Below are 24,926 nucleotides of genomic sequence, written 5' to 3'. Positions count from 1 at the left end.
TGTAGGTGAAGCACCAAGGCACAGCCTTACAGAGACATGTACAGTTGATACATTTGTCCATGGACATACAGTACATGCATTCTTTTAAACATAATGCTTTCCTGATGACGTTTTGACTCATACATATGGTGGGAAAGAGAAGAGCTTGCAGTTCATTGACATCCAGCAGTATTTTCTTTGCTCGTGGTTTATTCACGCTTGCTTTTTCTCACATGACCAAAGACCATGAATATATGGTGTGAGTCTGGCTTTTTTATTTTTTTCCTCAGACCCCTTTAGCATGCTGTGACTCATGTTTTAATGCCTCTTTGTTTCAGGGGAAATCTGTGTCTTTGACTAACTTCTTCAGGATAGCCCGGAACACCATGACCATGTGCTTTAACAAGGAACCAGGAGCTGCTGAAGTTGAGGTTAGCATGTTAACATCTTGATTAAACTACTTGTATTCAATGTTAACGGTATTGTATACAAAAGCTTTTTTTTTAATGAAACATTTAGTTGCTGCCAGTTAAGCTGCCAGTTCAAAGCATTGAACAAATGTTTAACTATAAGAAAATCATTCAAACAGGAGTTTCTCAAAGACCTCCGCTAGCAGCACCTGTTCAGTTAGTTGACATAATTGACTGAGGCACACCTGAAACCTGCACCCTGCTTCATGCATTCTTCCACTGATCGGCCTTTCTTCCTTTCCTTGCAGCAAGAGTACTGGAGGATTGTGGAGCAGAGAGATACCCATGTGACGGTGCATTGTGGGAAGGTGGACACCAGTACACATGGCAGTGGTTTCCCCACAGGAAAGTCAGAGCCATTTTCAAAGTAAGTAACACTTACGGACCTTTACTCAGACCTTACTCAATTGAAAGTTTGGACAGGGTATTCTGCCCGTGTTGCAAGACTATATGAATCTCAGATGGTGAATCGGTGCTGAGAAACCTAAAGAGTAACACTGCCCGCTTCCTCGAGAGTGACCATGGAGGCGCCCTTGAGCAATCTTACCAAGGTATTCTTTAGGTAACCTTGGGGAAAAAAAATGCACAAATCATCATTTTCTCTTATTCTTTCCTCAGACATGGATGGAACCTCACTGTCCTCCCCAATAATTCTGGATCCATTCTGAGGCATCTGGGTGCTGTGCCTGGTAAGGGAATGTAAAAACAGTTCTGTACACCGCATAAAGGCTGTAGCTGCTCAATAGCATACTCTGCGCAAGACAAAGTTGCATAATGCTCCCATGTCATATATAGGGAGTAAATTACTTTTTTGCTGCATCGCTACAAATTCTGTGCTATTGTTTGAGTACTTTGCAGTAAATAATAACCTATGCTCTCTCTTTAAACCCCTCTGTCTCCCCAGGGGTGACCATTCCCTGGCTTAACATTGGCATGGTCTTTTCTACCTCATGCTGGTCTCGAGACCAAAATCGCCTTCCATATATTGATTACTTACACACTGGTGCTGATTGCATTTGGTAAGTATGCACTGGGCACTTCTCCTCATTGTTCCTGGTGTATTGTGTACCCAATCCCACTCAACACCAAATTCTAATACTGTAAATTTTTTAAACATATGTAAAAGTAGCAAGGAAACCCGTTGGGGAAAAGTCTCCCCTCTGTACACAGTTCTCTGAAAGTGAGGTAAAGTCAACTGATCCTTTTCCTGAAGGAATATTTAGTATGTCTCTGTCTCGGTGTGTTTCTCCCACAGGTATTCTGTCCCTGCTGAGGAGAAGGCTAAGATGGACAAGGTGGTCCATACACTGCTTCAGGCCAATGGCACCCCGGGACTGGAAATGTTGGAGAAGAACATCATGGTCAGTGTTTTGTGTCGATGCGAACTGAAATATTTTGCCCTGTTTCTTTGTAATGCAATAATCACGTTAGAAACCTTTGCAGTCTTTCATCAGTCATAGTACTTTCTAAAGGCACTTCATTACTGAAAAGATACAGTTTCAGAAATGTAACACTTTTTTCTTTCTCTCCTTTACTCCTCTTTGAACTTCCAGATCTCTCCAGAGGTGCTGTGCCGTGAAGGCATCAAGGTTCACCGCACGGTCCAGAGGAGCGGCCAGTTTGTGGTGTGCTTTCCCGGAGCCTTTGTCTCTAAAGTGTGCTGTGGCTACAGCGTGTCAGAGACGGTGCATTTTGCTACACCCCACTGGATGAACCTGGGTTACCAAGCTGCAAAGGTCAGCATATGATCCTGAATCTGGGGCGGCATATCAGTACAAGGGCCATGTTAAATGACTAAATGGCACATACTGTATATGGGAAAACAAAATGTGCAATAAGGGCAACATGTTTTCTTTAAATATGAAATATAGAATCAAAATGTCTCTGGAATTAATATTTTGCCTGTGTTATGTGTATTACAGATATGTTATTTTGTTTCACTCCTGGTTTGTAATACCTCACAACACTGGCCCCCTGTGGACAGTGGCAGTTAAAGCTCTGATTTATGTAAAGTTGATTGAAACTGAAATGAATAAATGAACTTAGAACCTAGAGCTTGATTCTCTAATCAGCCAGTGTGCTGAACTTTGAGGGGTAATTGCAGCTGTAAGTCTCCTGGGGGAGTGTATTTAGATTTTTTCTGTCATCATGAGGAAGCCGTTGGACCTCATTAAGGCAGTAAAAGAGAAGAAAATGTTCCTTACTGTCATTATGGACATTATAGTGATGGAAGTACGTATACCTTCAGCAATACCATCGTATTCATAGCCACAGCAAAGATTGCTCTCAAGGGTAATTTGACATTCATACAATGTACTGTATTTGGTGCACTGCCTGAAACATTTTCTTCCAAATGGTAGACAATTTGTACTTACAAAATATTTATCTGAGTGTACAGAGTCTGTGGTTACACTGCAAATGGTTATCAACAACATTATCAACATTGTTGGAGCTTACCAGTCTACTTGCTTTACTCTCACTTTACCTAGTTAAAATATCTGTATTTGAATGTGTGTAAACCTCTGGGGGGAAAAAAAGGAAACAAAACAGGTTGAATAAATTACCAATGGGGGGGGGGGGTGTCTTTTATTTTGAGACATAAAAATGTACACCACAGAACACATCAACAGTCTGCTACTGATTCAATGAGAATCATAATTTGTAATCTATTCTGAATTTGTGTGCAGGACCTGAAATGTCGTCGCATAGCCAAACCCTTCTCCATGGAGAAGCTACTGTACCAGATTGCTACAGCTGAATCCAAGAGGGATAATGGCCTTCTCCTCACCACCATCTCTGCCCTACTCAAAGACCTCAGGTAGGATGGAGCAGGGGTCCTAAATGCGCACATACTCTCAGTCTTCAAACATACACATACGCTACATATGCGGTTACTATTCTAAAAGGTAGAATTTTATATGCAAGTGAAAACTTTAAAATGATCAAACTGTCATTTCCACTATTTAATGAATCAGTCAAATGTTGCATTAAGGGTACTGAATCTTCTATTTATTTGACCTTAAAAAATATTCTTCTCCCCTAACATCCAACTTAGTGAGCATCTTTCTTGTCCAATAGGAACATAGAGATGCGCCAACGGCAGGAACTTTACAAGGCAGGTTTGCTCTCCTCTGCTCGCTACGGCACCCATGACAGCAGCCTGGGGCCCGGTGAGGGACGCAAAAAGCCCCGCGGGAAATGGCTGGCACTGGAGTCCTCGGAGAGACGCTGCCAGATCTGTCAGCATCTCTGCTACCTGTCCATGGTGAGAGCAGCAGTTTAACGCAATAAGATATACGGACTTAAATTCTAAAATGCTATAGTGCTAGCTTCTCAATCAAGGATGTCCTTCAAGAAAGCTATATATATATCGAGAGAGAGAGGTGTGTGTATATGTATATACATACGTACATGTATGTGTGTGTGTGTGTGTGTGTGTGTGTGTATATATAAATAAATAATGTGTTTTATAACAATGTTAGCAAATTGAATGTTGTAATATGCAAACTTACCAGTGGCATAATACAGACAGAGTGGAGACATTTAAATGATTTATCAGGTTTCCCAACATCTCAGTAATAAGAGAAGTCTTGAGTTGAGTGTCTGGTTTCTACAGTAATGTCTCTGTCTCGGTTTCTGTCTGTGCAGGTGGTTCAGGAGACTGACAATGTGGTCTTCTGTCTGGAGTGTGCCCTGCGCTATGTGGAGAAGCACAAGTCCTGCAGAGGCCTTAAGATGATGTATCGATATGATGAGGTGAGCTGCCCGTTTGATTGTTGCTGTGATTCAGTTCTCTGTCTGTCCAGATGGGGGAGACATAAGCTAGGTTTACACTGCTCCAGAGATTAGATTGTTCAGCATGTCTGTGTTCATGTGCTCTATTTTCTTGTGTCAATACTGTAATTCCTACTGTGTCTGAATAAATTATAGATGAACAAAATTAAGTTAGAGAAGTATATTGTAAAATAAATCTAAAATGTTCATTGTTAAATGATTCAGGTTTTAATCTTTTTTTCTGGCCTTCTAATCAGGAGCAAATCAACAGTTTGGTGAACCAGGTGTGTGGCCGGGCCATGTTAAAGAATGGAGGCGGCGGCGGTGCTGTCGTCATCAATGGAGTAGGGGACCCCTGCCACGGGTTAAGCCCAGCCAAAGCATCACCGGCGAAGCGAGGCCCCAGAAAGCGCGCCACCGTGGAGGTGTCCTTGGCACGCCTGTCCTCCAGCCACATACCCAAGGCCGCTGCTGTGTCCTGAGGGGGCGCCTCGACATCGCCACCCGGTGCGCTGTTCCCACATCCTGCTCTGACCCTCCCAAACTCCTGTGTTTTGTTTGTTTTTGTTTTTTTTTCCTCACATAAAGCAGGATCACTATTAATCCCTCCTCCAACACCTAATATTTAAGATTGATTGTTTTTGAGCTTTGAAATTCCCCTCACCTGACCCCAGCCCCCCCCCCCCCCCCCCCAAAAAAAAATATTCACCTCCCCCCTTAGTATGACAGTCTTGTTTATAAAAAAGAAAAGGAAAAAAAAGAAAAGCAAGATGTCTTTTTTGCACTAGTGTGAAAGAAGAATTTGTTTTTGTTCTGGATGATTTTAGAATCCCCCGTCCCTCCTTAAGTCGCCCTTTACAACATTACAAGCATTAAGTGTAACGTTCACAAGAAGACTTGATGGACCCTGTTATACCCTTTTACCTCCACCACCATCCTCCCTTAACTGAAATGGGTTACATTTGTTACCTTCTCCTTGCATCACTCTTTCCCGCCCATCTCGGCCCTGAGACTGAACCCCCCCATCCCTTCTCATCATGTGTCACTCAACTGTGTGAACATGGGACAAATGAAAAGGCGGCCTTTTTTTTCCTCCCCAGTTTTCTGAAATGAAAATGACATCAAGTAAGTAGTTACCCAAAGTTTCTCTCTGTCCTTGTTTTGAGGAAGAGGAGTCCTTTTTTTAATTGATTTTATTCTTTCTTGATGCAGCTCCTGCATTGGTTTTTAAAAGAAAAAGGGGGGAGGGGTTGGTGGCGCGAGGTAAAAACTTGAAAGACAGACTATGTTGGTTTATTGTTGGTTGGCTATGTTTTTTTGTTTTTTTTAAAGTTCTGTTTTGAATTTTAGCTTTGTTTTTTGCTAGGTTTTTTTGCAAGAAGTCTTCTGTGTATTTTTTTTTTTGGTCATTGTGGGTGTTTCTGTTCGTTGGTGGATGTGAGAGGGGGCAGAGCTACAGCTGCTTGACCTGTGAAGGTCACCGCTCACCTGACTTCCTGGTAGTATGGAGGGATCCTTCCTTTGCGAGCAAGTGAAAATGGTGCCTGATACTTAGCGAGGAGATCCATTTTATTGGTGCTGTTGGTTATAATTACTGTATAACAACACAAATTAAAAATCTGGGGGTTAGCGTCTGCTATCAGCTAACAGCTAGCTCACCCCCACCCCACAGGGCAGAAAGGCTTTCAGGCTTTTCTGGTTCTAGATGTGCAATCGTGTTAACATTCCATTCTTCCAGTCCTCTTGTTTCATCTGTACCAGTAAACATTAATTATTATATTATATTATTATAATTATTTGTGTTTTTTACTTTTGTTGATCTGATGTGTTATCTCAAGTAGAGCCACTAGTCAAAGAGTGTAAAATGTGAAATATGAAATCTGAGTTTTTTTGTTTTTTTTTAAAACTGTCTTGTTTTTTTTGGCTTTTGCATTTTTTTCCCTTTTCCAGATATGAGTGATTTTTAGAGAGAGGAAAAAGTCCAACACAAACAAAACATCAACTTTTTTTTGTACATAATCCTGTAAATTTCTTTAAATACTTGAGCCTTTTTCTGGGGTTAAGGAAGAAAGAAAAGAAGGAAGAGAGAAAAAGTTCCAGAGGAGAGTGGTTGATGAAGAAAAAGCCTTACATTTCCCTTTCTTCATCCATGTGAGTTTGACGCTTACAGGGTTGCTCTGGTAAACGTGTATAAAAAATTTTAAGTGCTGCTTATATCACTAAGAAAGAAGATATTGAGTAGCCAACGACTGCCCCCCCAACCTAGTTTTGTTTGTTTAGCTTTACTTTTTTAAAGAAAAGGGAAAAAAAGAGATGTTCATAAAAAAGTGGGTTTTTACATTTTCATTACTGAAAATTCAACAAAAATGTAGTAGCTACTCATGTTGCACTGAGCTTGCCAGTGGTGACTGTCAAGGAAAAATCCTATAATCCAGTTTGTTGGTTGTCGTCCCTCGCAGAAGACTGAACTGTTTTAGGACTATTTAATGAAATACCAAGTCGGGTGTTTTCAACATAATAAAGTGGTTGTCAAGTTTTTATGGCCTTACAATATATTTTATTCAGATGGGATTTTTTGTTTGTTTTTCAGTTCTGTCTGTTTGTTTCTTCCATTTTCTACAGTATAAACTACTTGCTCACGGTGGGGTCTCTGGTGACTTAATTTATTAGTGCCGTATCTCGGCCTTTCCCTCCACTCGGAAAGAGAGTCTCATGTTGGTTATATTGACAGTTTTTTACTTTTGCAGTTTGTACTTAAGGTTTAATAAAAACTTACAGACAATTCACTGTCATTTCTTTCCAATCTGCTTGTGTCTCTTTTTGTGCCGAATTTTGACATGACTGCAAGAAGGAATGATTTTAACAGCATCATAATTTAGATTTCAAGCTGGTATCTGGTTGCATCTGCTAACATTAACGGGCCGTTTCAGCCAGTTTACAAAATAATTTCCCCCCGTACCTCTAGCGGTATCTGGCCAAGAGCTGAAATGATTGGTTAAATTAAATCGATGAGTCACTTGACAGAAAGTTAATCAGCAATTCTTTTGATACGTGATTACTCTTGTCATTTTACAGCAAAAATGCCAAGATTTGATGGTTCCATCTAAAAAAAAAAAAAAAAAAAAAAAAAAACCCTTGGGCTATGGGAACTTGTGATGGACTTGTTTTAATGTTTTTGCATAGTATAGACCATGGGTTTTCAGAGTCAGACTGGGCCTCCCCTCAGACAAAGCTTGGAAAAAGGCCCCTCACCCCCACTTAGTTTACTTGCAAAGTTTCACTCATTTCCTGGATGCTCACGGTATCGCGATTATATAATTTGATATCCCATAGACACTCAACAATTGAGCCTAATAGCCTAATATTGCTTGTTGACATAACTTCAGACTAAACCAAATACATAAAGGTCTGTCCTAAGGCAGTTATTAGTTTATGACTCTGGAAAGATAAACCTCCCTAAAAATACTGCATCTCTGAACTATCTCCCTTTACCTTTTAATGTGGAAGTTGGTTATTCTATGTCATGTCCTGATAACTAATGTAGTATTTTCACTCCCATTGACTGAGGTACCCCCGAAACTGTTTGGAGCCCCCCTGGGGAGGCCCGCCTCCCACTTTGAAAACCTCTATCAGAGACTAATTAACTGACTGATTTAATCAACAATAAAAATAAAAGCTTAGCTGCAGCCCTAATTTAGCCATGCAGTGTATCCAGACAGTATATAACCTTTGCTGGAACTACTTATTTGGTAGAACATTGTTCCAGCTAAAACTGTTGACAGTGAGGCCTGTGGGTTGTTGAGGAATTATGTTGTTTTTGGAAAGAACCATTACTGTTAAATCTCCTTTTTTTTAATGCTATGAGCACCAGAAACAAATGTCCAAGCACCTTCATTGTACTAGGGTGTGGTGCAACCAGCAGCATCTGTACTTCCCAAACTCTCTGCATTGCTAGATAGACACTAGAGGTAAGTGAGAAAAAATTAAACAGAAGTTTGATGTAATTTGGTTCACTACAATACAAATACAAAGGCCGTACCATGACATCAAATTCCATAGTACGCAGCAACAGGTGTGGGATATATTAGAAGTGCTCTTATGTTCATTAAACACTGAGCTTATCACTCTATTCACATGCCACACATTGTACAGTTGGAGGGTCCTGTAGTTTGATAACCTTAATTAAAGTGCACTGGAGTGACTGTCACGCATCGACACCAGCTATTTACTATTCCCAGTGAACACATCCACTCTCAGCCTTCAGATGTCATTCACTCTCAGCATAACTAGTATTGCTCTTCCTTATTTTTCAGTTGAAAAACATTTCACTGTAATAATGAATAGATGCAAGGTAAAATATCCCTTCCCAACAGACAACCCCTGTATTTCAAAACCCTGTCCCTCTCCTACAGAACACACTATAAATCTATCCATTCCCTCACCGTGTCAGCTTTCCATTTGTAAAGAGCTCAGGCAGGACTGTAAATCAAGTAGTGAGCGCACAGGGGCTGTTAACATGTTCAAACCCTGAATCCTGCTCACATTTCATTCTTTAACTTGTTCCTGAAATGCTTAGATGGAAATTAAACAATACTAGGGGAGAAACATTTATTACCAACAAGTCAGAAATTGTAGGCAGGGGAAAAGAAAGGAAGGATTAATGCTGTCACATTGCACAAATGTCAACATTTCTGTACAAAAAAATCTGGATACATTTAAACCTTCTGGGTGTCGTCCAGCGCATAGCGCACAGTCCAAACAGGGATTTGGTCCTCGTTCAAAAGGAGAAGTTCACCCAAGTAGTATTGATTAAAGGAATGGCAATGGGTAAATCTCCTTAATGTGTGTATTTGTGTGTGTTAAATCATTGATACCCTGGTACCTGAACTCCACAAGTCTGTCAGCTTTGCAGTATATAACCCACTTCCAGCTGACTGCCAGTTATTATGTCATGTTTGGCACAAAAGTATTTTCTAATTGGTTGTTTACGCTTAAAATATTGCAGAATCTAGCTTATAAACTAGTTAAAGAAATACAACTAGCTTTTGGGCCTCAGCTTATCTATAAAGACATGAAAATTCATCCATGTGCCTCTTGTAGATCATTTGTCAAGTGCTCTGTGCTAAGAATTTAGCATTTGCTTTTTTTAAAAGGTTTGTGCTAGGATGTATATGCCCAGCTTTTGAGATATCAAAGCAAAATTCCTGTGACAACTGTTGACAGAGAGGTATGTGACTTTTTAAGCTTAACCAGGAAGGATTTCTCAAAAGACAAGTTGCCATTAAAATAATTGTCATTTTTCAACACAAAAGTCACTACCTGAGCAAAGAAAACCATGGCTAGATACCACGAGAGGTCAGTGAGATGACCCCCCCCCCCATGTGATACATACATACAAACAAAAAGAAGACTTACTTTTAGTGATTTAAAAATAAAATGTCATAAACCTGACAGATCTGATGATAGCCTTTTACAATTGGCAAGTATTTGGTACAAATATATTTTTATCCTGCAAAGGTTTCACCAACGTTCAACACACATTAATGCTCATCAGCTGCAGTCTGTCAGCAGAGTGAATGCTCAAGTGTTAGCACAGAGCGTGAAAAAACTGCAGAGAGACACATGGATGATTTTAGTGTATGCTTCTCTATGTCCCCATCACTTATTAGTAACAGGCCTCTCCTGGTCTCAGCATGCACTAACACCGAAAGAGAATATTAGAGCATCCTCTAATTAATGTCAAACTATTTATGTGCATGTTAAACCATTCAGTGCTATTATGCTAAAGGGAACTCAAAGATATTTTACAGGATTTAATTAGAATTGAAAACTCTGTTCTTTTAAGGCAAGGCCATGTGGCAGTTAGTGCAACATATTTACTTTCTTTCATATGTTCTTTCTTCAGTATGAAAGGAATTTGAGAAGGAAGCCAATATTGTTTATGTATATGTTTAAATCCATCTCTCCTCAAACCTTCAGCCTGCTCTCCTCACAGTCTTTGCTGGTCTGGTCCTCATGGTCTACCAAAGCTGTATCGGGGGGCACCTCCTCTTCATCAACTGTCACCACCACAGATGCCCTTGCTCGCCTTCCTCCTCCCCCTGATCCTCCAACGCCACCTCCTCCTCCTTGCTCAGTCTCCTCCTCCTCCTCTTCTTCATCCTCCTCCCCCGCCTCTGTGTCCTGGCTGGCTGAGTCGGTGCAGGTGGACGAAAGGGAAGAAAGCTTATGGCGTAGCTCAGCCTGGGTGGGAACCTGGAGACTGATCTCTGTGGTGAAAGACTCAACGTCTGGACCTGGAAGGCAGAGGAGTCACTTAAATAACTGCAGATTTTGTTTTAAAAAGATACATATTAGGATAGGTGGGGAAGGTACTAGGTAGAGGTGGGTAAGTAAGGCAGCAGTGGTACCATCAGATCCTCCAGTTTGAAACTGGTGAACTTCCTTTCAGTGTTTGTACAAGTCATCCCTTTCTTTTAAAATAAAACCCAATCAATCTATTATTTATCATTATGTATTATTTATTTGCTCTCCTAGACCAGCAGCTGCAAATAAAAAGAAGGCACTGTTTTATTTGTTTTCTTAAGGTTTTGTTTAAACTCGCTAGTTGCTCAGTTGCCTACAGACATAAAATGTAGCAGAGTTTCTTGTATCATACTATTTTTAGACGAAGACAAGCTGTCAGTTAGATGCTGTAGGTTGTTCACTCTGACAAGAAATTTCCCAAGCAGATGTGGACAGATGGTGTTTGTGCATCATGCCTAAACATTATTCTTGTCAATCTTATGAGACACATTTCAGCTTCAGCTAATGTTTTGATATAGATTAGCTGTAGACTTCAGAGATTGAGTGTTGTATGAATTGTTATAGTTTCAATTAATTTAGTTGTGGAACACCTATCTTGTGTGTGTGTTTATGGCCACCTACCTGTGCCAGGTGAGGCAGCACTGTTGTCCTCTCCCCCAGAGTGCAGGAACACATCAAGGGCTTCGTGGTCAGACATGTCCATCAAATCCATCTGCTCCAACATGTCCACGTTCACCTCCATGGATGACATACTTCCTATTGGCCCTGGACATGACACGCGACATAAAGATATTAGCCTTACACAAGATTGATGCATTCAGAGTGCAGCAGCAAGGGGCTGAGTCCAAGACGAGAGGCGCTTTGAGGATGTTTTGTTTTCCAAAATTTGCCAAGCAGAAGCAAATGGGAGCACATTCAAGCTAGATGGCATTTGAAATGGGTAAGTTGTATTCATGGAACAGTTTGTTTACCTTCTGAAGCATTACCACAAATAATGGATTGGCAGGTGTCACTGTATGTAGCAAGCTGTATACGAAGGCGACAAGCAACACCTACAATATAATTAAGTTTTATCCTAATACTCACATGCTCGTTTGTACAAATGAAGTGGGTATCTTCCAAAGGAAATGTCATTTTAGTAAAAAATTCCCCAGGGTTTTCTTGTTTCTTTCTTGCTTCTATGCTTAAAATACTATAGAAGATACAGACTTGATTCAAATAACTTCTGAAGCTTCATATTAACTTTGGCTATCTTTTTAAATACATTTTTGTTAACGTACATATGGGCATGTGAGTATTGTTTTAAGGCAGACTTGAACATGAACCTATTCTTCAGGCAGATAGATTTCATTGGGTCAGAAGCAAAGAGGCTCCTGAAAGAGAATTCAAATGTTCATATCCATTTGTACCAGTTGAAGTTATTGGGATCAACCCTGAATAATGCTAATCCTCTTAGTCGTAGGTACATGTATATTTCAGGGCTGGGTGAAACACCTCAAAATTAAATTATGTACAATGAACAAATTAATAAACACAATGTACAATTGTTTGGAATTGGAATTATCTGGATTTCAGCATAAAGTGGTCATAAATGTGATTTGATCTTCATCTAAGGCACAACAATAGTGGTTGAATCACCTGTTAAACTGGCAAACTACATTGTGGTTTAATAAGCTGTCGACAACAAAATCAGGGGAAACTCATCTTACACACCAGATACTACTCTAACTTCAACCCCCCCCCACGCCCCCCCGATCACTGACACGATGTGCTGCATGCGTCACAATCAGCCAGTCAGTGCACAGTAGGGATGGTGGGGATGGAGTAGTGTAGCGAGCAAGACAAAGAAGGTATATTATTGGTCGGTGCACAGCAGTGAGACAAGATGCCATTGGCTACCGTACCTCAAGGAAATGAGGAGAGCAGAGGAGGGCGGCACAGGGAGGGAGAGCAGAACAGTGAAGAAAGAGAGAAAGAAGGGGAAAGTTACTTCCCATGGAGACTGCCCCAAACGTCTCCCTGTCCTTTAAATTACAACACAGGTACAAAAGATCACACACACGCATGTGTGAGTGTCATAATTTCAGATCACTCAACTTTAATTCATGGGAATGTCTACAAATGTACTTTATACAAACTGACTCTACAAACCTAGATAGATTTAATGCATATACACAAAGACACACAAACACACACACATGTTGTGTATTATTTAAACATACACACACCAAATCACTCCACATTTTATACACCAATCCAGTAATATAGTCATTTTTCTCCTTCTCTCTCTTTCACTCTGGAGACAGCAGTGTTTTCTGTGACACATCTTAGAGGAACTAAGGTCTAATGCTTGCTAATGAATTCTCAGTATGGATCCTCTTCTAATGTGCATTTCCACATCACGCCTGTCAGCAACGCAATTACCACCACATAGCAGCTATTCAGCCTCATAAAACATAGGCCCTGATTTACTTTAAGGTTTGCGTGAGTAAAAACGTGTGCAAATTTGATATTCAATTTTCAATTTATCATCAGCAAATTAACAAGTAAGCTGATCTACTAACGGTGTGCACGCAGAACGAAGTCTTTCAAAAGTGCAAGATAGCACCTGTTGTTCATTTAGTACTTTTGCCTTAATGAATATGCAATTTGGGGCGTTTCAGTTTTATTGTGCAAAGTAATGGGAGGGTAACATGCAAATGCATTTATTTACTGCACGCAGAGTAATTTAACAAGCCTAAAAGCAATTTCATGTGAGTGCAACAGCCTCTGTATTTAATACTTTTGAAAGGAAGGTACAATCCGCCAAGTGTTGCGCAGAGATGGCTGCTGTTATCGTTGCGAGAAGGATACACAGCCATAATGAAAGAAGACATAGAGAAATTAACATTAGATAATATTATTGTATATCCAATTTATAGAAATAAAATTATTTATTTGATGAACTATATGAATTGAATTGTTTTTTTGTATTTTCCTTTAGCCTTGACAATACTGTTGTATCAACATCCATGCCAATGAAGCAAATTTCATTTCGACCTGACTTCTTTTCTCCGTGATTTTGCATGGATCATGTGTAAAATTCATCCAGCCAGAGGGAATGAGCTCTAACTGTTCATAGCGACACAACCCATTGTAGGTATCGGAGAGGGAATGGGGCGTTGGGGTGTACAGGGACAGGGACAGGAGATCGCGGAGCGACCGGGCACGGTGCAGAACGGTCTGTGATTGTTCCGTCTGGCTGGATGAAACACGATCTGCTGGCATTTCCTGGCATCTGGGTCATTCCTGCATACTGTATCTGTTTCTGCTGGGGTTTCCCAAAGCAGTTTTTCAGGTGTGCTGTCCCAAGTACTTAGTGCAATCTTATGCAGGATGAGAAGGTACATATGATTTCCACATACTCGGGATGCACTGAATGAAACAAACCAAAGTTTTTACACGGTGGCTGCTTTCCCTCCCGAGTCTCTATGGCGGAAACCATTAAAACACGAAACCCCCATTTAAATACTCCCACCTCCATTGTCTTTGCACCTGTTGTCATCGCCGCAATAATTCTTAGTTGATCCCCCATAGCAGGTACTAATATTTTAGAAGACACACGCAATCTAGTTCTCTTTATTCGGGATGTTAATAAATCAGGCCCATAGTATGGAGGATGCTGATTCAGTTTCAGTCCCAAATAGGGCCATCTTTCCGCACATGAACAAAAATAAACAAAAGTACACACACACACACACACACACACACACACACACGAACCAAGACTATGGCTATGTTGTGAAAGTCTTGATCCAGAAAGCTGCGTTGAGAACATCCTTTCCATGTGACTGCCTCTAACATGTTCTTCTTTTAGCCATACTGTGACCTTGCCTAAAAGGTTCCCCTGCTGGGAAAGACTGTTTTTGCCTGCAGTGAGATTGCAGAGTGTATATATACATGTATGTGTGTGTGTGTGTTTGTGTTTGTGTGTGTGTGTGTATATATAACATCCTTGAGACTGCCTTTTGATGGCTCAGGGGCTTATGACATCTGCAGTCCTTTCTCTCTTTTTCTTGATTATCTCCTTTCAGTTCATTCTCTGTATCTCTACCCCCGTCTTTCTCAGTGTCTCCAGCTGTATCTTCGCTTTTCAGTGGCGCCGCCCTGCTGTAGGGATTTGCAGCTGCGTGAAATATAATGAGCTGGAGTGTGCTGTGTTGTTCAGCTCTCACACCGTAGCCTTATTTTCAGATCTGATTTGCCAGCATTATGATGTGAGCCTCCTCTGTAACTGATTGCAAATATTCTTATAGCAATTACGGCTGGCTGATTCTAATTCGGCTGTTGTGGATTTTTGTCGAGCAGCCCACATGCTTGCCTTTGTACTGTGAATCACATCGTTTGAAGTGTGAAATCTAAATGTAAACATCTCCTCTGTCTTTCCAGCATGAATGAATGTAGACTACACATGATTCTGACCAGTCTTTGAAAAACGAGCTGTGAATATTTCACTCACTGTACCTCAAACCTGGCTTTAGTGGTTGTTTTTGTCATGGAGGTCCATTCCCTTAAAAAACCCTGCACTGATTAAAAAAAAGCTGTTTTAAATGACAGTGAAAACAAGTCTCTCACATTCTCTCCCTCTGCTATCCTTAAGTCTATTTCCATTCGCCCCATCTTTCCTCCATCCTTACTACTTCACAATCCTCTCTAATAACCTATTTCCAGTGGATTAAGGGAGCAGGATAGATGAGTAAAAGAAGAAGAAAAAAAATCACATTACAAACTCTGGGCCAGTAGAGTCCAATACATCTTTCAGCGCAGGAGGCATATCTCATGCAGTCCCTCATTTCAGCACATCCTTTGGGTATTTTAGCACAGACATTTGGCAGTAATACATGGGGTAAACTGCAGCAGGATTCTATTACAATCCCAGTAGAAGACTACATTTATATGGTGCGGTGGCATTTTTCAAAGTAATGGCTCTACTTGTGTGTTTAGCAACAGGCACTCAGAGAGTGGAGCCTCAGTGCAGAAAGCTATTATGGCTCAATCTTGTGATATGCAGTTGAAGTGTGAAGGTTTTGGCTGATGCTATCAGGACTTTGGAATTAATTCATTTGAATGATGGCTGGTTTTTGCAATCACCCTCAAATGAGTTACAGACACCAATGCCTAAAACTTTAACTCAACATTTTCCTTTGCAGGCCTCAGACCACAAGAAATGCTCAATTTCAAGCTGTTTTTGGAGAAAAACTTCTGACCTCACGGCTCCTCCTTCTCACCTCTCCTCTCAGCGATCTGCAGGTAGCCAGTAGACAGGTACTGCTCCATGTCTTGCTGGAAGGCCTCCTCAAAGAACTTCTGCCTCTCTTTCAGCTTGACCTGCGTGGGTGGGACCCCTCCCTGTTCTGCCCCAGGGACTCTCTGTGCATGCTCTGCATCCAGCTCCACTAGGAAAAAGAGAGAAGAAAGTTTTTGAAGTTTGTGGTTAGTGTAGTACCCTCTATTGAGAAGATGTTCACTGTATAGCAAATTAGTGTACTGAAATGCCTCCTGCTGGTTATTTAGAAGCAGTAGTGGTAGAGCTGGGGATTTTCCAACCAGTCAAGTAAGCATGGTGGACAGAGGAGCGCTGTTGCCTTCTCCTGCAACAATTTTCGTATATGGCGCAGGAGTAAAATATTTACTGACGCAGAACGAGAGAGCTCAGCGCTTCACGGCATTCACATATTCTGCGATTTTCACCAAACCCTGTGTAACTCAATACTCTGTGAGTCTCCTGTGAGTTTCACAGGAGGGACCACACTCACTGCATGCAACCCTTCAGTAGGTTGCTGCACACACTTCAGTAAACCAAGACTTATCTCCTTCGTCATGCTGTAGGATTAAAGGGGAGGTTTATCACTGCTGTCTAGGAAAACATTTGACTGCTATGTTTATTGTAGTCATTCTTGAATTTAAAAATTGCCATGCCATTTGTTTGACATACACTAGGAGTCTGTTAGAGATTGAATGTTTGTCTTTGCATTGGCCTTGTAATTTCTCCCATTTAAAACATGCAATTATTTTGCACAACTTTGCAAAACATCCATTGGTAGCATGTCAAAAATAAGGGGATGATTTAACATGCTGAACACTGATTCTAAATGTGCCTGGCCTAGACATCTGGGCAGTCTGTGTGGCCAGGGCAGGAAAGAGAGGAGCATATTAACACAGGGTAATAGAAAGCATGAACCTGCGGACAGAGGAATACTGTGTGTGTGTGTGTGTGTGTGTCTCGGGGCATGGCTGCAGCCTGGACTCTGACATGCTGTCTCTTTAGTTTTCTTGTCTCCCTCTGATGGACGGCAGCATTATATAACTCGCACTCGCTGACACTAACTACAGTAGCAATAGCCAGTCCATTACATATAAAATGTCTGATGTGTCCCACATCTTTGATGTTTTAATGCGGACCAAAAAAACCCCATCCAATTAAAGGGAATGATTGGTTAAAAAGATGCTTTGCCAATTTGAATTTATCTGTTTATTTTCTCTATGACATCAAATGTCCTCAATAAAATGATTCAGGAATGATGCATACTCTTCCACTCTTCAAAGCTTCCTGTAAGTCCATATAGAATTACTTAAGGTGCCTGTTATTCAGTTGTGACATATAAACATATGTTATTACTGACAAAATGACAAGAAATACTGGGTTTTCAGATGAAAACTGTAGAAAACATGGAGAACAGAAAACAGACCATTCAAACTTGAGCAGCTGAGCAAGCAATAGGCCAAATGTGATGTTGAAGATTCCATGTAGGAGGAGGAGGTGAACCAATTACATGTCTTGATGCCAACACAGAACGTGAGGTGGTCAATTACAATTGTGTCCACTGCAGTGCCAAAAGCTGCAATAGAACATGAATTAAAATGTACCTTTTATAACTTCACTGTGATTGTATCCTCCACTGGAAAGACTTTAATCATCATATTTGAAGTACTAACTAAAATCTTGCTTTGGTAAACAACTACTTGTACATGCTGTATGTAAATGCAATAACCTGCTCTTCTTCCTGTTGTTACCAATTAACCTTTTTTCTCCTGCAACATTAATAAAAGTAAAAACAAACTTAATTTCCTTACTTGATCTTAAAAACAATGCCACACACGCACTGATTGGGGGCATCTGTCTGGTGCAATTTGAACAGTACCTCCTCGTGACTGTTTGCGTTTACATAGTGGGCCACATTGTGCTGCTTGTCTTACACACCTCGAATCAATAGGCTGCTTCAGGAGTGTTAACTCTACTGCAAGGATCAGAGAGGACACCCTCACACAGACCAGAGTCCTGATAAAATAGGCTGGGCCCAAAAGGAGCTCGCAGCAGATGGACACAAAGAAGGGAACAATGTGGTCCCACCAGAGCTCCCTCATGATAAACATCACACCAACAGTCCTCGGAGACTTGGAAAAGAAAAGCTCTCTGTCATTTCTCACTCAGTGTCCAATTTATCTCCTTTATCTGAATCCTTGTCCTCTTTTTTCCATCACACCCTCATCTTTCCCTCCTGACTATGTCCTTCCCTCTCTGTTGGCTGGTGTGTGTGTCTGTCTTGTATAGACTGCTCTATTAGATTAGGGGCCTCAGGGAAGCTTTGTTCAGATTGTCAGGCTTTGTGTGGGGTTAGTAACAGGGGATGGAGCGAGAGTGAGGGGAAGGCATTTAGTTATAATTAGGGTTTGCGGACAGACAGCATTAATGATAGAGCTGGATCATGTCCTTTTATCTGCCCGTCTCTAATCAGATTCTCAATCCATTATTAGCCTGAGCCATCTATTTATTTAGACCATAAAGGTACCTACTGAGTTTGTGCCCATTTCTTTGTCTGTCTGTTAGTGTGTATGTCTAAATCTGCCCTTCCTTTCTCCATCAAATCTACAAACAGCTTTGTTTATTATCAAACCAAACCACTTCCAAACCAAAGCAAGACATTAAGTATAGATAGTGGCTTGTCAGTATTCCCCTCAAACATGTCATTTTCTATGTTTAATGATGAGCTTTCCAGGCTTCTTTATAACAGAAAATCACCCATTATATAAATGTCTTTACTTACAAATCTCCCCCTTCCTTCTTTTCGTCTTTTCTTCATTATCATCTACCAGACAACCATATCCTGCTACGCATGTTACTGCTACGGGGGACTATTTTTAGCTCTCGCTCATATTTAGCCCGTAGTATTAAGTTTGCGCTGATGACTTTAGTGTAAGTGCAGAAGTCATTAAGTCCGACAAATACTATCCTTCCAGGCTATGCTGCACATACTCTTTTATACATGTATATATTTTGTACATACATACCTTCTGATTCATGTAAATGCTCACACAGCTTCACAAAATGGTCTATTCCATACTCCTGCGACATGATTCATTATGTACAATGGTGAATGCACGCTCACACAGACATACACATCTGGTGATGATTCATAGGAGCTAAGGCAATTGCATTTTGTTAGTCACAGCAGATGATGTCCAATAAAATCATTTTATTCAACTACAAATGTTTTTTAATGGCACGTGGCTCATGTAGAATAGGTGCTCCAATCTAAAACGGAATCACCTGCAATGAGCACAAGAGGAATTTCCTTCATGAGAAAAATATAAAATCAATACGTCACAAAGTCTCTGACTTTCCCGTAATATTTCTGCTTTTCAAAATGAAAACGAAACATCTTCAACTGAAAACCCCCTACAAGAAACACATGAACTGAAAATTCTGGTGTACCTGCGTTTGTACTTGCTGTGTTACTTGGTACGTCTGTTCTTGCAATCATCATGCAGGTCAAAAAAAGTGATACGGTCCCTTCACAGGCTGTTTCTTCTGCTCTTAAGTATACACTGTGCACTCAAAGTGTTGTCTGCTCTCCTTCACACCTTCACACCTCTCTGCTGCGTGACCCAAAACCCAGGGGAAATTAAAAAAATAACACAAATTGCATTAAATAATCTTCTTCTGCTTGTTCAGATGGCTATTTGCGCCGATGGATCAATATGAGATGAGGCTTTTTAATGTAATCACACATGTATCGGTTTTCAGCAGTAGAATAAAAAATCATCTGGTATGTGCTCTACAAACGCAGGAAGCAGAACCCACAGGAAAAAGGCTGGTATGTCAGGGTGTGCGCGTGACAGCATGCACATGTGCGTGGTTGGTTGCTTTCTCATATGCAAGTGTGGGTAATCATGCACCTGTGTTTAATCATTTCATATACATAATAACCAAGAGAACCATTTACCTGCTGATTCACTTCGATACTTACTCTCTCTCATAAGGATGCAGTCTGTATTACATTTGCTTCGTGTTTACATGTCTGTGACTGAAGCAGAACTGCGAATGTTCTTTTATGCGGCATGTAAATGTGTGTCCATATATAGCACAGAGCGCACAAAGCGCAGAGACCAAACCTTTTTGTGGAGCTATTGTATAGTGAGAGAAGTAGCTACAAACTGCAGCTGAAAGGAAGAGAGGAAACATGCCATCAAGGGCAATTCAAGTCTTTAGGATTCAACTCAAGCCTTTAGATTTGACTAAATGGAGTCATTTTCTCACAGCTTGGCTCACAGTTCAAAAATGCAAATCTTAGCGTTAAGTGTTCATCATACAAGCTTGGTCACCACATCCCTTTTGTACAGGCAATGCTAATTTGGGCTCACTTGCAAAAGGCACTTGTTTTATTTCTTCAAGGACATTTGAGACTCCCTTTCAACTAGATTTTTGAAGCCCTAATCTTAATTAGAGCTCTTTCAGAATTTTGTTTAGTAAGGTATAAAGAATATTGAGTTAGAGCACAGACAGACTCCATTTAAGTGACCGTAAACAGCAAGTTACACGAACAGCCCCCTTTTCAAATTGAAATATATCTTTTTATGAGTCATCACAAGCCAATTCAAGTCACCGCTGAGCCGGTCCACAGTCGTTTACACTTTGTAGGGTACTTCACATATCAGGTGCTGCCATAGGCTGTGCCAATAGAGAGAAGGTTATGTTTGAAGCCTCAGTGGACAAATGAATGGAAGGTCGGGCAGACACATAAAAGTGTAAGTGGACTTGCTGGCTAGTTTGCCTTTAATGCCTGCCACAGGCCCCGGGACTAGAGCCAGTTTTTGTGTGCGCAGATGGTATTAGACATGTAATGGTACTCTCAGGCTGTCTGTGCATGTGGGATAGACGTACAGAAGGATGCACAGAAAGACAGGAAGTGAGATGGAGGTTGGGATGCAGGATGTGTAAGGATTGTAAATGTTATCATCCATGTGTCATTCTCTAAGAAAGAGATGACAAGAGGAAAGGGATGTGGCTACTGGGTGTGACCTTGAGGTCAAGGCTGAAGAGGTCACAACATTTTAAAGACTGTGAAATGTGGTACTTTCTGTGATGCAAAGGTCTGTGTTGCTTCGAATCTACTCTGAGCCCAAAACCCCTGCTCAATATCTTAATTACCAAACAAAAAACTGTGGCATTTTTAAAGCAAGCATGAAACTCCAATACTCATGCCTCATGAGCTCAAATGATCTCTCTCCCTCCCCATTTTGATTAACGCTCAAACAATCCATCCACAGTCTCATTATAGCTGTTTCATACACTTTACATCACACTGACTCGCCAAACAGATCAAACATTCAATATCTGATATAAAATCCCCCTTGTTCTAGCAGTCACTTTAAATTAGCTGTCTGGTCCCAGATGGATTTGTTTCCGTTTGCTTATAAAGCCCTAATATTTCATTCCGAGACAGCAGCGCACAGCCTGAAGACCAAGAGGCAGGCTTGACAGTGGAGACAGCCACTGCTTCTTCTTCTTAAGCCCTGCTCACTCAGCCGTGGTATTTTTAGATTCTGTCCGCCTCGCTATATCTCTGAAGTGCTCAGGTTTCCGCCAAAAGGCAGCCCCCATGCTGTAAATAACACACACACAATCACCTCTTACTCTCTGTCGCACACACCCGTCAAAATTACTCACATGTTAAGAGACACAATATGCACGATATATAAGTGTGTATTCAAGAGGGCCTGGATGAACCTTCTGTGTGTGCGAATAGCGCAGTTCAGCATGTGCAGGTGACAAAGGCACATTACACACAAAAACAGATGAGTGAGTCATTGGTGTGGTTGAAGAGTGACTTAACAGTGTATTGTGCAGAATGAACCATCCAGCCATTTATCTGTATACCTGAATACTAACTAGTAAATGTGCATATAACTACTAAAACATGTATGCACTCACACTCTGCTGGCCTTACAGTGACTTCACACTCATCTTCAAACCGATCATCCTCACGCTCTGTGGCTCACATACACACACACCACATACAGTACACATTCGCACCTCAAAACTTCTCCCACATATACACAGGGCTTTCTGCTGTTCTCGTTTTACGGTCTATCTCTTCTTCTTTCCTGTTGATAACACCTCTGTTTTCACTCTGTGTGTTGAACTGCAGCGGTTGCCGTTTCATGAGGTTTCTGTCCAGTCTTTTCCATCTGCAAAACGTCAGCTGCTGAGTTCATGCACTCACACAATCACTCACGAACGCACGTGAAGCTGAAACACTGTTTAAAAAAAGAAAAACATGGTGTCATCTGAATGAATATTTAGCTCAAGAAAGACAAAATCAATAAGCTTCTGTATTTTTAGCTGCCTTGCATGTCGCTAGCACATTTTAAATCTAATTTTAAGCCTCCAACAGCCTTCCAGCACTTCAGTGTCATTGTTCTACTTTGTAAGAACCTTGATAATCCAAGATTGAAACCACCACCATAATTTTACATATATTAATTATCTCTATATTGAATACAGTAACATTTTCAAGAACAAAACCTAAGGTTTCTGCACTATTGAAAAAGATGTTACTGCTGGCTTTACATTGTTCTAATTTATATGGAAACAAGAAATCTTTGTGAGCTTTCTTGTAAAATTCTGATTCAGTATGACATCATGTATGAATTAAATGAGCGATTTCTGGTTAACTGAAGGCCCCTAAAGACCAAGTGCAGACAGAGGAATATGGCAGTTATGTGTGTGGCCCATCCGATTATCACTCAGGGTAAATGGAGTATAAAACTGAATAGAATGTGATTTACAATATGTGGCTGTTGTGAAACATCAACATTTGTACTTACTATGTAGACATTACTGTTGTTTTTGAAATAGTTTGTCAGTTGTGTTTGAGTCTGCAGCATTTAAGATACAGTAGAGGGCTGCAATGCAGAGTGAGCTACATTGTGTACTACATGCAGTGTGGGTGTCGAACAGAGATTGCCACATAGTTTGAGTGTTTTCCTTGATCTTTCAACAACAGAGGGCAATTGATTTCTTTGTGTTTTTATTTATTTTCCCAACCTTGTTATCAGAAAAAAATATTATAGTTATACATTTTAAGTATATAGAGACAATAAACATGAATATAAGTTGTGCCAGTATATACTGTGTACACAGACAGCAGATCGGTATTTGTAATGAGGATCAGTTGTATACCTACTTACAGTATACTTAATATCTTCATTGGAGGTGCAAAAAACTTGGAGTGAGTGCTTTCCAGCTGTGAGTATTGTATCAAATGGAAATATAACCACAAAACAAAAAATAAAATCCCTAGAATAGCTTACTATAATGCATCTAGTCAGTGTTAGAGCAGAAATCTAATTTCCAGTTGTCTCCTTCTCCATACTAAAACACAAGTCTCCAGGATAGACATTTCATTTATAGTGAATTTGTGCCTACTTAAGTGGCAGTATAGTCATGTCCAAACAATGGTTACTTTATGTATGCCAAGCATTCACAGCTGGCAAGCATGCAGAAACTAGTTTTCTCTGGTTTGTAATCAAATGAGTGTTTGCACTTTGGGTATCTAATGTGGGGCCTCACTGAGACGAAATTAATACAATAAAACACGGAAAATACACATGCAGAGTTGTACATTCACTGTGACTTCTGCTGATCTATATGATTGAATATAAAATATTAATGAGTCATATTGCTGTCTGGAATTATGTTCGTGAGTGGCGATGTTCAGTTACATTAAGATGGTCCTTTTAAGCTCATTTTTAGGTTCATAATTTAATTTAGGAGTTGTACCAGAACAGGTTTACATTGCTTCCTTTTGAAAAAAACACCGTATTTTGTCATACTGCACATTGCTTCAGCACCTCTTTTCACCCTGTGTGTTGACCGCTCCATTTTAGTTATGGAGTGAAGCATCTCACTTTTATTTGATCTTTTTTTACCTAGTTAAGAATTACTAGCCAATCAGCGGGTCCTGACAAACCTGTAACCACGGCTTCGGTACAGCAGTAAATGTTCCCAAACCAGCTTTGCAACCTAGACAGGAGCAAGAGCTTCAGGGTGGTAATTCAGGAGTAGTGGAGATTGGTAACTCCATTTGGGGTTTTTGGCTTTTTCACTTTGCAAACCTATTACATGCACAAAAATGATATAACTAAACATAGGAAAGGTAAAAAGCCAAAAACATAATATGACATCTTTAACTCTAAATCTCTTTATGCTTGAAGCTGTAATTTGAAGATTAAGATGTGGGCACAGTGCACTTCACTTGAATGAGGAATAAAGTCAGGAGCTTGTTAAATATTTACATGGTGCACATGATTTCATGACTGTATACATCAAGGTTTCTCTCCTCTTCTGTCACTAACCATCATCTAATTTGAGTGGGAGTACAAACACACATTAAACCAGTTTTGCTAACTACACATGTAACCAGGCAACTGCACACCAACATGTAAGGCAAAGCTCAGTGGGAGAGATTCTATCTGCCAAGTCATTCACAGTCTGAGCACCACCAGAGGACAGAACATTTTTCATCACAAATCATGACTTATTATATGTTAAAAGATACAGTACTGCTTCAGAGACCCCACACAAAATATAATAGCCCATTACACAGCTCTGAATGATCTGATGAATTCCTATTGACTGATCCCTCATATGAACAATTTTAACTAATGTGCCAAAACAGCAAGCTGTCACTGTTATTTACCTGGTTTACTGTCTGCCAATTAGTCACTCAAAAAAGAACAGATGGATATAAAGACATAAATTGCTTAGACAGACTGCAACATGTGCAGGAACACACGCACACATTAATCGAGTGGATGCGTCACGACTACGCTTAGCAGCAAATCAGAGGTGTCAGCTAGCAGCCCAGCCATTCACAGTAGATGGCTCTACAGTGGTATTAGAAATATACCAATTAGATGTGAGAGGGGTGAAGGTTACTGTGTGAGGCTAGGGACCTTACCAAGTCTGGATGAGCATGAACATGTACTGAGCTAATCTAGAAAATTATTATATAATTTAAAACTTTGTGTGATTCTACTATGTTGTCTGGTTGAGCATTTATACTACAAATGAGT

General features: G+C 40.5%; 2 protein-coding genes across 3 annotated transcripts; one reads left to right on the top strand and one right to left on the bottom strand.

Moving 5' to 3' along the window:
- The first annotated feature begins 279 nt into the window (after positions 1-279).
- On the top strand, positions 280-5,214 carry LOC119901504 (protein Jumonji-like). Its single transcript, XM_038717089.1, has 10 exons — positions 280-410; positions 698-816; positions 1,068-1,138; positions 1,354-1,468; positions 1,705-1,810; positions 2,003-2,185; positions 3,137-3,267; positions 3,528-3,714; positions 4,098-4,205; positions 4,481-5,214. Exons 1-10 carry the CDS (start codon positions 366-368, stop codon positions 4,703-4,705), a joined length of 1,290 nt encoding a protein of 429 aa, XP_038573017.1. The 5' UTR covers positions 280-365; the 3' UTR covers positions 4,706-5,214.
- Positions 5,215-8,817: 3,603 nt separating this feature from the next.
- On the bottom strand, positions 8,818-19,426 carry LOC119901505 (dysbindin-like). Of its 2 annotated transcripts, none has more exons than XM_038717090.1 (4): positions 19,282-19,426; positions 15,797-15,964; positions 11,151-11,294; positions 8,818-10,519 (listed from the first exon to the last, which is right to left on the bottom strand). In XM_038717090.1, the coding sequence occupies exons 1-4, from the start codon at positions 19,331-19,333 to the stop codon at positions 10,191-10,193; spliced, it is 693 nt and encodes a 230-aa protein (XP_038573018.1). In that variant the 5' UTR covers positions 19,334-19,426; the 3' UTR covers positions 8,818-10,190. The 2 variants fall into 2 exon arrangements, with proteins under 2 accessions (XP_038573018.1, XP_038573019.1); XM_038717091.1 differs by having other exon boundaries at positions 11,151-11,285.
- Positions 19,427-24,926: the final 5,500 nt, after the last annotated feature.

Source organism: Micropterus salmoides, unplaced genomic scaffold (genome assembly GCF_014851395.1).
Source record: "Micropterus salmoides isolate LMB-PRFRI ecotype aquatic unplaced genomic scaffold, ASM1485139v1 Ms_hic_scaffold_1346, whole genome shotgun sequence".
In the NCBI taxonomy this organism is placed as follows: Eukaryota; Metazoa; Chordata; class Actinopteri; order Centrarchiformes; family Centrarchidae; genus Micropterus; species Micropterus salmoides.
This window is presented reverse-complemented; position numbering and strand designations above follow the sequence as displayed.